Source organism: Hordeum vulgare, chromosome 7H, assembly GCF_904849725.1.
Source record: "Hordeum vulgare subsp. vulgare chromosome 7H, MorexV3_pseudomolecules_assembly, whole genome shotgun sequence".
NCBI classification, from domain to species: Eukaryota; Viridiplantae; Streptophyta; class Magnoliopsida; order Poales; family Poaceae; genus Hordeum; species Hordeum vulgare.
The window spans coordinates 284,594,409-284,608,079 of NC_058524.1; the positions used below are offsets into that span (position 1 = coordinate 284,594,409).

Consider the following 13,671-nt stretch of genomic DNA (forward strand, 5'->3'; position numbering starts at 1 on the left):
CCTTGTGAAAGTCGATCTTCAGGAAGACCGCACGTTGTCGCCTAATGCGCACCTCATGCAGATCCTCATGGAGGACTAAGACCCCAGGATAAATCAGTCTTGGATGAAGGCCGGTTGATTAGGATGGGTAATACGGTCATCCAACCGGATGACCCTATTAGCGTACCCCTTGGCCAAGATACGAAAGATCACGTTGATCACCGTGATCGGCCTAAACTAGCGGATGTCGAAGGCCCCGCCACCTTGGGAATGAGGCTAACGTTCCCAAAGTTGAACGGGAGAGGTTAATAGACCCAACGTAGAATTCCTCGAACAGAGCCATCACCTCCGGCTTGATCACATCCAAGAAAGTCTGGAAACTTCACCGGGAGGCCATCCGGACCAGGGGCGAAGGAAGGGTTCATACCCTTAATGGCCGCCCAGACCTCATCCTCCAAGAGCGGAGCGGTGAGTGCCGCATTCTCCGCTGTAGACACGCGCTGGTCAATATCTCAAAAGGATTGGGCCAGGGACAGCCCTCCCCGAGGGGAAGGCGAGAATAGCGCTTTGAAAAAACCGTCGACGTGGGCACGGATCTGGGCGGGGCGTTGGAGAAGGATCTCCCCCTCCCAAAGGAGGGGGGCGGAGTTACGGCGGCGATGGCCTACAGCCACTACTTGCAGCCCAATTAAAAGCTTGCAAGCTAGCCCATGGGGAAAAAAAACAGAAAACATATGTTTGTGACACGCTAATTGCAATTGTCAAAGCAACGGATTCCATATAAAAACGGTTAAAGGAAAGAAAGGAGAAAACAGTGGAAGAGCGACGTGCATATACCTCTAGTATGTGAGTACAGGCGCAACGAAATAGTCAATCCGATATGCTAACACATTAGCAACAACCTCTATTAGCCATCCACCATGATAGATGTCATATCAAAGTGTGTTTAAATTTGATTACAGAACTAAAAACAAAATCGCTCTAGTTGAACAATCGAGTACCCTTCTCAGACTCAGCATCATAACAAAACAGACGAAAAAGTATGGGCTACAGAAGACTGTCGAGCTGAGATTGCAGATCAGATATAGACAGCATACCAATAGACTGAATTTCGTCAGCAGAGTATTCTGAGTTCAGAAGGGACTGTAGCTGCATATGAGCCTCAACTATATTCGTCCTAGAACAAAGAAAAAAGCATAAGAAGAAATTCGCAGAAAATAACTTTAGTACCATGAAAAAAGCATTAGAAGAAATTCGCAGAAAATAACTTTAGTACCATAGTGTTTGACCCTCTTCAGTATACGTTCAGTAGTGTCAGCATACATGTTAGAATTTCGTAGTATGAAAAAACATGAATAAAGGACAATCTCGCATTCAATCAAAACCAAAAGTTAGCTGCATACAGCTTAGAACATTTCAACTTACTAAACGAGGTACTCGTGTGAAAAATCTAGATGATGCACACAAGTAAAAAAGTACCATGATTGACAATGATGTATGGAAGTGTACAGATTTGCGAAATTAGTGGAATGATAAGGTAAAAATCTGCTCAACTACTAGGGACCTTTGAGAAATATAAACATTGCGTCTCTCGCAGTACTAGGTGGAGATATGCTTCAAGTGGCCCAGCTCTAGTTCGCATAATGACAACACAGAATAGAAACGGGCAGAAGCTGAGCTTAGGTTGGAGGCTTTGATCCCCGCACCTGCTGCTGAGCTCTTGTACCTATTTACCTCTCTACTTAATGATAAAATTGTCTATTCATAGTTGTGAAATACCACCCCTAAGGATGATGGGGATCTATAAAGGTGCTTGATCAAGCTCTCTCTTTAGGCTCTGGTACATTTATATATATCGGCCTATGGCATCCTGGGAATACATGTTGGTATTTCCCTAACAAAGATTTGATTTCCATCAATATATGTTGATTTCTTATAGCAAAAACTTATGTTGGTTGCTAACTTTGGCCAGATAAGCATTACTATTACAGTGGATAAATAATGCCATAGTATTCTTGATGGGTGTTGTAGGATGTAGAATCTTACTTGATGGGTTTGAATATAATTAATCTTGTCGAAGGATTTTGCAAATACAACATCAACTTGGTCATTGCTTTGGGCAGATCTTGTTGAATAGCAGTCCCAACCTGTTTTTGGCAGAATCAATAGTTCCATGACATATGAAAAGCCGCACAGTAGTAAATAACTTTTCATAAAATGACATGTACCTTTTGAACCAGCTCTGCAACTTTATCGGGTGAAGCAAATGCTTGTGTCTTGAGGGGTTTTGCTAGAACAGAATCCAAATTCTGGCCCTGGCTACCTGAGGACAGTGCAACTTTGACAGCTGTTACCTGCCATACAAGTGAATCATGTTACAATCGAAATTTTAGAGTATAGCCTACAACACTGGATATAACACTGATTTTCTAGGATTGTGGTTACACATCTCACATTCTGGCTTTGCTATTTGGCCTGATTAATACTAGAGATTGGGATAGTCACAACTTGCAATACAAAATGGCAAGAAAGAAGTCCACTTTACTCTTCTGCAGCATCTCCAATGTCCACATAACATCCGATGTATCATGCTGTTTATTAATCACCAACAAACATCCCAACCCAACCACAACCCCCCCAACCAACCCCTAGGGCTAGTTTTGCCCGCTACAAGTTCCAGTATATTGGCCACATATGAAAGCCGTGTAACCTGGTTTTGTTTTGCACATCATGGCGTCCATGTCACCCTTTCCTCTCTACTTCTCTCTGCCATCCATCCATCTTTCCATCCAACTCTCATGGCTCTGCATGCAGAAGACCTTTCTCCCCTCCATCTTTCCCTTCCACTCCCATGATATTCTGCACGTAGAAGACCCATACACAGCCATGCCTCAACACGCTCAACAGCCACCTGAACTTGATCTCAGTGCTCATGCCATACGATTAGGCCCCTTGAAAGAAACGCTCATCAAACTAACAGCAAAATAACAGGCCTTGTTTCTAAGGCGTCCTGCTTTAGACGCTTAAGCGACAAGGCGCCCTGGCAGTGGCTTAGAAATATGCAAATATGCCCGCTTTAGGCGCCGCTTAGGCGTCAGATCGAGTGGTGCTCACCTTAGGTCTTTACCGCCTTATAAACAATGAGAACAGCACTACAGATGATTATAATGGAGGATTGGCGGCAGAATGGGGAGGTGATACGTGGGGAATTAGGGCACGGGCTGGTCTTGAGCTACTATGCACGCACCAGTGTCTTCTGTTCCTGCTACTCGTTGCCAATTCAGCACTTCTTGTGTGTACTGTTGGTAACTCTTTTGTTGTATGACTGCTTTTCCTTGTAAAATTTTACATGCCAAGTTGGACATCTGGTCATTCAGCTGTATAACCCCATGCGATTGGAGTGCTCCACTTCCTGGAGGCAGAATATCAAACAGGTTCCAGGTGGGCAGGGCAACTCTATTCGGCCGGTGGCACGAGACAAACCTGAAGCAGTAGAGGAGCGGCAAGTTCAATAACCAGATCTCATGTTCATGCTGGACCCTAATCAGGATGCAGCTCTGAGACCCACAGCAGACTGGCACCATGTCCAGTCTCACGGGGGAGCGCTGCGCAGGAGGTCCAAACACACCAACAAGTCCTTAGCCCTATCTGTGTCAAGACCAAGAATGCACCTGCCTCCAAAACCAGTTGAAGGGGAGGCCACATGGGCAAAGCAGGATGACATGGAAATGATCCTAAAACCAGCCTCAGTATTAGCCCTACCTATACCTCATTCTTACGAGAAAGAGAAGGGGTTGGCATAGAGAGAACAAAATTAGTAAAGCAAACAAACGCATGCTTCCAGATCAAGAAGTACAAGATGGCAAAGAAGGCCGCAAAGCGAGCTGTGAGTGAAGCAAGAGGTCGGGCGTAAGAGGACCTCTACCAATGTTAGACACGAAGGAAGGCGAAAGGGACATCTATAAGATGGCAAGATCCAAGAGAGGAAGACGAGGGATGTTGACCAAATCAAGTGCATCAAGGACGGAGCAGAGCAACTCCTGGTGAAGAACGAGGAGATTAAGCATAGATGGCAGGAGTGCTTTGACAAGCTGTTCAACAGGGAGAGTGAGAGCTCTACCATTGATCTAGACGACTCCTTTGATGATACTAGCAGTCGTTTTGTGCGGCGAATCCAGGAGTCGGAGGTCAAGGAGGCTTTAAAGAGGATGAAAGGAGGCAAGGCGATGGCCCCTGGTTGTATCCCCATTGAGGTGCGGACAGGCCTCGGGGACATAGCGATAGTATGGCTAACCAAACTTTTCAACCTCATTTTTCGGGCAAACAAGATGCCAGAAGAATGGAGACGGAGTTGTTAGGAAGTATTAGTATTAGTCTAGGAGTCCTTATTAGTCTATGTTTACTTTCCTTGCACCTCAAGTCATGTGTAATATATATATGCCCCTTGGGCCTTCAATAAAGATAAGTTGCTTTCCTAACATGGTATTAGAGCTTTAGGTTATTTTTTTGCACGCGCAACTCGTGCTGATCCAATCTCGCGCCGCCACCAACCTCCTCTCGGCCGGACGCTCCCTCCCCTCGTGATGCCGCCATCGTCCTCTGGCCATCTCGCGCTGCCCTCCCCGATCGAGAAGGAAGAACCGCACGGGCTCCCGCTCGAGCTGCTGCTCGATCCCCGAATCAATCTCCCGCTCGAGCTCGCCCTCGTCCCGCTCGCAGCCTCGGCCTCGCTCCCCAGCCGGCCCGATCTGATCCCCGATCTCCTGCCGGCTCCCGATCTTCAGCCGGTCCCGCAGGCCCTGGATCCCGCCGGCCCCCGTGGGTCTTTGTCCCCGGCTGCTGCAGATCAGGCCGGATCTCGCAACGTCGGCCCCGCCATCCCGCTCGCCTACCCCGCCGCCGAGATCCCATCTGCCGGGGGCTCCTTCTCGTACCTGCGGGTCGAGCTCGGCGACATGGCGGCGTTCCTCGCCGCCGGGAACATACTGCTTGAGGCCGTCATGGGGGCGGCCGGCCTAGGGCGCTCCTGGACATCCTACCTCGCCGCGCTCTTCGGACTCGACATGGACGCGCTCCGCATCCACGTCCCGGCGCTGCTGAAGGTTTCAATCTGCAAGATCCCAGTCGTGCCTGCCCTCAACCTCCCTGCTGCTGGCCCAGACAGCTCCTGCACCTCCAGCCTACTGTGGCTGCTCACGTGTTGCTCTCCTCGTTCAGCTGCCCTTTGCTGCACTGCTCATGCATCCGCCTTCGGCATGGGCAGCAGTTCCTGCTGCTACGTGGTGCTACTCCTGCTACTACTGGCCGCCGCTGCCTCTGCTCCGCACGTTGCTGCTGCGTGCTACCTTGGCATGACGTGTGCTGCTTTGCTTCCGTATGCGTACATGCTCTGCTACGCTGGCTGCTGCTGCATGCTTGTCTGCACTAGCTGCTAGCCTGCTACTTGGTGCTCTCTGTTGTTAGCTGCTTACGTGCGATTAATGCTGCTACAACTCTGCTGTTTGGCCTCGTTATCATCTTCCGCTGCCATTGCATCTAGTCTAGCATGTGTTTTTTTTTTCGCTGCGTCCACCAAATCCGTTCATATTTTGTGTTTTCTCATGCCATGCGAGTCCATCATACCTTAGTCCGTCAGCCTTTCTCCTGTCCTGATCCATCTATACAACTTTAGTGGCCTATTTGCCCTTGTTGTTTTCTATAGGATTGTCTGGACTTCTTTTGCATTGTCGATCTACGTCCATCGTGCCTTATCCGCTGAGCTTCTTTCGCCGACGGTTGTCGTGGACTATGATTTTCTGCACAATGATTTATTCTCTTGATGTGCAATCTTCTTTTGACAACCCATCTTCTCTTGATACTTATCTTGTATCTTCAAGTGATGCGGTGTCTACCTTTGATGTGCCATCTCTTCGTTCTCTCCTTCGGCGACTCGACAAGTTTTGAAGACTCTTCATGCTACGACGACACTCTCAAGACGCGGATTTGGATTATCATTTTTTTTTAGTATTACACTTTTTCAAATGCAATGCTATTGCATACGCTTTGCATTTGAGGGAGGGTGTTAGGAAGTATTAGTATTAGTCTAGGAGTCCTTATTAGTCTATGTTTACTTTCCTTGCACCTCAAGTCTTGTTTAATATATATATGCCCCTTGGGCCTTCAATAAACATAAGTTGCTTTCCTAACATGGTATTAGAGCTTAGGTTATTTTTTTCGGGCGCCGCAACTCGCCCTCCCAATCCAATCTCGCGCGTCGCCACTGCTTTTCTTGCGTGGTCGGATCTGGCTGCTCTCCCGTCGCAGTCCTCCCCGTCGTGCTCCCTCACCCAGGCCGCGTCGGCTCCTCCCTGCCTCGCCGTCTCGCGCTGCCTCGTCTCCCGTCGCTGGTCCAGGACCCGCCGCCGCAGGTCGCGCCGGTCTCCTGCCTCGGATCCAGCCGCCGCCGCCCCCTCATCAGATCCGGTCATGCCGCCTCACGCCTTGGATCTTGTCACCGCCCCAGTCCGCCCAGATCGAGGCGGCCCCTCATCGGGTCTGGTGCTGCTCCAGATCGAGCGACACCGAGCCATTTTGTCAGCCTCCTTGCTCTCCGCTCAGGCCAGCGCTCGGCTGTGCATGAAGGCTGCTGCTCCAGCCGAACAAGATTGATCTGGATGGACACGGGTAATGCCCGTGGCTGCTTCTCGTCGTTCCACCAAAGCGCTGCTGCCTTACGCCTGTGCTGCCTTCTTCCAGCATGTATTTCTGCTGCTACCTCTGCCCAGTGCTTGCGTTCTGCAGCTACAACTTGCGTTTGCGTTCTGCAGCTACAACGCATGGTTGTATGCTGCTACTAGCTGCTTCCTGTTGCTACGTGATGCTGCTTGCTGCTGCTATGTGATGCTCCTATCACTTGCCGTTTTATAGTCTACTATGTGCTTTCTAGTTTTTCTTTTTTTGTTTTCCGCTGCGTCCACCAAATCCGTTGATATTATATGTTTCTCATGCCATGCGAGTCCACCATACCATTGTCCGTCAGCCTTTCTCTCTCCGGTCCTGATCCTTTCCATACAACTTTTGTGGCCTATTTGCCCTTGTTGTTTTCTATAGGATTTTCTGAACTTCTTTTGCATTGTCGATCTAAGTCCATCGTGCCTTATTCGCCGAGCTTCTTTCGCCGACGGTTGTCGTGGACTATGAATTTCTGCACAATGCTTTATTTTCTTGATGTGCCATCTTCTTTTGACAACCCATCTTCTCTTGATACTTATGTTGTATCTTCAAGTGATGCGGTGTCTTCCTCTGATGTGGCATCTCTTCGGTGTCTTCCTCTGATGTGACATCTTCTTTTGACAACCCATCTTCTCTTGATACTTATCTTGTATCTTCAAGTGATGCGGTGTCTACCTCTGATGTGCCATCTCTTCGTTATCTCCTTCGGCGACTCGACAAGTTTTGAAGACTCTTCATGCTACAACGACACTCTCAAGACGTGGATTTGGATTATCATTTTTTTTAGTATTACACTTTTCAAATGCAATGTTATTGCATACGCTTTGCATTTGAGGGGGGATGTTAGGAAGTATTAGTATTAGTCTAGGAGTCCTTATTAGTCTATGTTTACTTTCCTTGCACCTCAAGTCATGTGTAATATATATATGCCCCTTGGGCCTTCAATAAAGATAAGTTGCTTTCCTAACAGGATTATGTTAGTACCAATCTTCAAGAACAAGGGGGATGTTTAGAGTTGTACTAATTACCGTGGAATTAAATTGATGAACCATACAATGAAGCTATGGGAGAGAGTCACTGAGCACCGCTTAAGAAGAATGACAAGCATGACCAAAAATCAGTTTGGTTTCATGCCTGGGAGGTCGACCATCGAAGCCATTTTCTTGGTACGACAACTTATGGAAAGATATAGGGAGCAAAAGAAGGACTTGCATATGGTGTTCATTGACCTGGAGAAGGCCTTGTTAGGAATAAGCAACTTGTCTCTATTGAAGGCCCAAGGGGCATATATATATTACACATGACTTGAGGTGCAAGGAAAGTAAACATAGACTAATAAGGACTCCTAGACTAATACTAATAGACTAATAAGGACTCCTAGACTAATACTAATACTTCCTAACACCCCCCCCCCCTCTCAAGTCCAAAGCGCATGCAATAGCATTGCATTTGAAGAAGTGTAATACTAAAAAAAATGATAATCCAAATCCGCGTCTTGAGAGTGTCGTCGTAGCATGAAGAGTCTTCAAAACTTGTCGAGTCGCCGAAGGAGATAACGAAGAGATGACACATCAGAGGTAGACACCGCATCACTTGAAGATACAACATAAGTATCAAGAGAAGATGGGTTGTCAAAAGAAGATGGCACATCAAGAGAATAAAGCATTGCGCGGAAAATCATAGTCCACGACAACCGTCGGCGAAAGAAGCTCGGCGGATAAGGCACGATGGACGTAGATCGACAATGCAAAAGAAATCCAGAAAATCCTATAGAAAACAACAAGGACAAGTAGGCCACAAAAGGATCAGGACCGGAGAAAGGCTGACGGACTAAGGTATGGTGGACTCGCATGGCATGAGAAAACACAAAATATCAACGGATTTGGTGGACGCAGTGGAAAACAAAGAAAACTAGAAAACACATACTAGTTTAGGGATGATGGCAGCGGAAGAGAAAAAATAATATCACGGCGGCGAAGGCCAATTCCAACCAGAGTGTGCGTGAGACGGTCCTGACTGTGTAGAAGGTGGTTGCTCAGTGCGGGAAGCCTGAGTCACAATACCAGCAGTACCCGTCGAGGAAGAACCTGAAGCAGCGAGCAGAAGCTTAAGTCTCAGAATATCCTGCTCAGTCAAAGCGATGGCTGAAGCTGTCGAGGTAGCAGTGGGACTCAATATGACCATCATTGTTGCAGTAGCCACAATGTGGACGGGGGCGACCTGAGCCTCCAGAAGGAGTGGGCAAGAGCGGCGGAGCACTCGAGTGAGAAGGGGTCGGTGCAGCAGGTGGCGTAGAAGTAGCCCTAGCAGCGAGCACCGAGGGAACCTCCAGTAAACCAGCACCACGTAAGCGAGTCTCCTCAGCACGAATCTCAGAAAGCACCTCCATGAGAGAAATACGGCCACGAGCAAACAACTGAGCACGCCGGGGCTCAAACTCCTTACGGAGCCGAGACAGGAACTCGTAGACGCGATGAAACTCCAAGTTGGTCTGGACAGCCTGGCAACAGGGGCAAGTATGACAACCAGCACTGCGGAGAGAATCAAGCTGGCGCCAGATAGCAGAACTCTGTGCGTAGAAGTCATCAACAGTAGAGTCACCCTGCTGAAGAGCATGCTCCTCACGGACCATAGAGAGGTATAAGGCATCACCCGAGGTCTCATAGCGCTGACGAAGGCAAGTCCACATCTCAAACACAGTAGGAAGGCCTAGAAACTCAGAGGCAAACTGAGGCAGAAAGCTAGTAGTGAGAACAGCTGCAGCACGAGCATCATCATCAAGCCACTGGGTGTAAGCAGACAGAGCACCATGATACGTCTGAAGAGCCTCCTCATAAGTCAAAGCCTTCTCATCATAAACACGGATAGAGGCCTCATCAGCAAGCTTAGCCTCATCCTTTGCGGCCTGAGAAGCATTTGCAGGAAGAGCCGGTGGGGTCGGCGGAGTGGGAGCCACGGGAGGAACCGGACATGACGGACAGCAGACCTCGCCAGAAAGAAAACCCCATAGGCGGATGCCACGCATGTGAATGCGCATGAAGCCAATGAACTCGGTGTAATTAGTGCCATCAAAGATCACCGGACAACGAGGAACAGCAACGTAGCCGGATGAAGCAGACATTTTTTTTAGAACTCACGGGAGCTGCAGATCAGAGAGGGCCGGCGGGAGCAAAACAGACGACGAGGCAGCGACTTGCGTCCCGATCGAAGTCAAAGCAGGAGGAGATGCTCGATCTGGATCCCGTCTGGATTTGGATCTGCAGCAGGAATCCCGTCTGGATTTGGAGCAGCAGCAGGTGGAGGCACTCGATCTGGATCCCGTCTGGATTTGGATACGAGACGGCTTCTCCCTGGAGGGTGCCTTCACGTGAGATTGATTGCTCCAACGTGAGAGAGATTGATGGGATCCTGGTTCCTGTGGGTGCAAACAACAACAGGAACACAGAAGACAGCGGCGTAGAGCAACAGGAACTAGTACTGCTCGAGCCTGGTGGCTTCACGTGGAGATTGATACGAGACGGAGCCTTCTCACCAGAAGCTAAAAAAAAGAGGGGCCGGCCTTCCCAGAGAGCGATCCGAGACGGCTTCTCGCTGGATCCTGGCGAATCGAGGCTAGCGGATCGAGGCTGGGCGAGATCCAGGAGCGGATTGGCGCCTGAAGTCCGGGAACCGCCGCGAGAGCAGAGTCGGTTCTGGACGGGATCCGGCGACGAGGATGATGAGGAGGAGCGGATCAACAGCACGAGTTGCGGCGTGCAAAAGTTAACCTAGCTCTAATACCATGTTAGGAATAAGCAACTTGTCTCTATTGAAGGCCCAAGGGGCATATATATATTACACATGACTTGACGTGCAAGGAAAGTAAACATAGACTAATAAGGACTCCTAGACTAATACTAATAGACTAATAAGGACTCCTAGACTAATACTAATAGACTAATAAGGACTCCTAGACTAATACTAATACTTCCTAACAGGCCTATGATAAGATACCGCGGAATGTTATGTGGTGGGCCTTGGAGAAACACAAAGTCCCAGCAAAGTACATTACCCTCATCAAGGACATGTACGATAATGTTGTGACAAGTGTTCGAACAAGTGATGGCGACACTAATGAATTCCCGATTAAGATAGGACTGCATCAGGGGTCAGCTTTGAGCCCTTATCTTTTTGCCTTGCTGATGGATGCGGTCACAAGGGATATACAAGGAGATATCCCATGGTGTATGCTCTTTGCGGACGATGTGGTGCTAGTCGATGATAGTCGGACGGGGGTCAACAGGAAGTGGAGTTATGGAGGCAAACCTTGGAATCGAAAGGTTTTAGACTTAGTAGGACTAAGACCGAGCACATGAGGTGCGCCTTCAGTACTACTAAGCACGAGGAGGAGGGGGATGTTAGCCTTAATGGGCAGGTGGTACCTCAGAAGGACACCTTTCGTTATTTGGGGTCAATGTTGCAGAAGGATGGAGATATCGATGAAGATGTGAACCATCAAATTAAAGCCAGATGGATGAAGTGGCGCCAAGCTTCTAGCATTCTCTGTGACAAGAGGGTGCCACAAAAGCTAAAAAGCAAGTTCTATAGGACGGCGGTTCGACCCGCAATGTTGTATGGCGCTGAATATTGGCCGACTAAAAGGCGACATGTGCAACAGCTAGGTGTGGCGGAGATGCGCATGTTGAGATGGATGTGTGGCCACACAAGGACCGAATCCGGAATGATGATATACGAGATAGAGTTGGGGTAGCGCTAATTGAAGAGAAGCTTGTCCAACATCGTCTGAGATGGTTTGGGCATATTCAGCGCAGGCCTCCAGAAGCCCCAATGCATAGCGGACGGCTAAAGCATGCTGATAATGTCAAGAGAGGTCGGGGTAGACCGAACTTGACATGGGAAGAGTCCGAAAGAGAGATCTAAAGGATTGGAGCATCACCAAAGAACTAGCCATGGACAGGGGTGTGTGGAAGCTTGATATCCATGTGCTAGAACCATGAGTTGGTCGCGAGATCTTATGGGTTTCACCTCTAGCCTACCCCAACTTGTTTGGGACTAAAGGCTTTGTTGTTGTTGTTGTTGTTGTTGTAAACAAACGCACGCTTCGAGAAGGTGAGGCCGAGGATGTGACCCAACTTTAGGGGTATGGAACTTTTGTGTGTTATTTAGGAAACGGTGAGAGAAAAGGGAACTTTTTATTACAGCAAAACAAAATACAAAGGGCTAAGTTTTGATTAACCATACCTTAGTAACGAAAGAAAGCATTGGGTCCACTACTAGTTTAGTGATGGACATTATAAACTCTTCACAAGTAGATTTAAGGCCTTTCTCCAGTTCCTGAAATAAAGGAGTATTTGCAGGGAAATTAGCTGGAATCAACAAAACTGAAAGAGGATGCGAGCGCAAATGGTTAAACATTCATGTTTGAGTATTCAGTGTTGCCATATTTTAGACATTAGCAACTGTCAACAGCTTCATGACATGTCAAGATGCATTTGTACATCAGCACAGGCAAGGTCCGACTTATGCTCAAAAGTGCATGCGCATCTGCACACTTAATTCCAATTGTCACCATATGGAATGCCAACTTTCTACTAGCTGTTGAAGTAAGTCTTCTCCAAGGTTCGGACTTTGATTCTACCAGTTAGCGCACATCTGCACACTTAATTCCAATTGTCATGATATGGAATGCCAACTTTCTAGTAGCTGTTGAAGTCCTCCATCGGTTCGGACTTTGATTCTACTGGTTGGTGCATGAAACTTAATAGTACAAAACCATGGGAAAATGACAAAAACATCTTACACTTGGTAGCAAATGATCACTTGTAAGCCAAAAGGTCAAGTTACTTACTTTTCTGGCGTCAATCTGATTCTCCAAAATGCGGGGAGAAAAGGTCCTAGCAAGTGATGTTGACCTTGACCAGTCAAATAATGAGACCTGCCCCCTGAGAATCCTTCTTAAGTGATCCTGTAAAAGGAGCACGTGATTTTTTTAGTTATCTAGGAAATATGATCGACCCACATGATAAATAACATCAGCATGATCATAGCTAAATGTAATTAAAAAAGCTTTGGTCCTGCAGAGATCACATGATCAAGTCAAAATGATATTACACTGTTGAAAACCTTAATAAAGCTTCAAGAAAATCCGAGCTCACTACAAAATAGATGCAAAGAAAAAGTAGGAGTGCATTTGAAAAACATAGGGTTTAAATTTTCTCTAAAGAAGACAAGATTATAGGTGCATCTTATTTGGTATTGCCAATAGATCACTTCTATTCTACTGAAATACAACAAACAGAAATTAGGCGCCTCGTTGGTAATAAGTACGAGCTTTTATGATATCATCACAATGCAACGCCTTTTAGTCCCAAACAAGTTGGGGTAGGCTAGAGTTGAAATCATAAGATCTCGAAACCAACTCATTGTTCTGGCACGAGGATAGCTAATTTCCGCACAACCCTGTCCATGTCTAGTTCTTTGGCAATATTCCAGTCCTTCATATCTCTCTTAACGGACTCCTCCCATGTCTAGTTTGGTACCCTAACCTCTGTTGACATTATCAGCACGCTTTAACCGTCCGCTATGCATTGGCGCTTCTAGAGACCTATGCCGCATATACCCAAACCATCTTAAACGATGTTGGACAAGCTTCTCTTCAATCAGTGCTACCCCATCTCTATCACGTATATCCTCGTTCCAGACACTATCCTTTCTTGTGTGGCCACGTATCCATCTCAACATGCACATCTATGCTACACCTAACTGTTGGACATGTCACCTTTTAGTTGGCCAACATTCAGTGCCATACAACATCGCAGGTCGAATCACCGCCCTATAGAACCTGCCTTTTAGCTTTTGTGGCACTCTCTTGTCACAAAGGACGCTAGAAGCTTGGCGCTACTTCATCCATCCAGCTTTGATTCGATGGCTCACATCTTCATCGATATCACCATCCTTCTGCAGCATTGACCCCAAATATCG

General features: G+C 47.5%; 1 protein-coding gene across 2 annotated transcripts in view; it reads right to left on the bottom strand.

Moving 5' to 3' along the window:
• Positions 1 to 846: 846 nt before the first annotated feature.
• The window catches only part of LOC123413558 (conserved oligomeric Golgi complex subunit 3), a 43,188-nt gene continuing 30,363 nt past the window's right edge, over positions 847 to 13,671 (bottom strand). For both annotated transcript variants that reach the window (XM_045106490.1, XM_045106491.1), the window contains exons 21-25: positions 12,539 to 12,655; positions 11,932 to 12,024; positions 2,208 to 2,333; positions 2,026 to 2,126; positions 847 to 1,156 (exon numbers count right to left, since the gene is read on the bottom strand). In XM_045106490.1, coding sequence (XP_044962425.1) covers positions 1,027 to 1,156; positions 2,026 to 2,126; positions 2,208 to 2,333; positions 11,932 to 12,024; positions 12,539 to 12,655 — 567 coding nt within the window. In that variant the 3' untranslated portion in view covers positions 847 to 1,026. The remainder of the gene's footprint in view (positions 1,157 to 2,025; positions 2,127 to 2,207; positions 2,334 to 11,931; positions 12,025 to 12,538; positions 12,656 to 13,671) is intronic.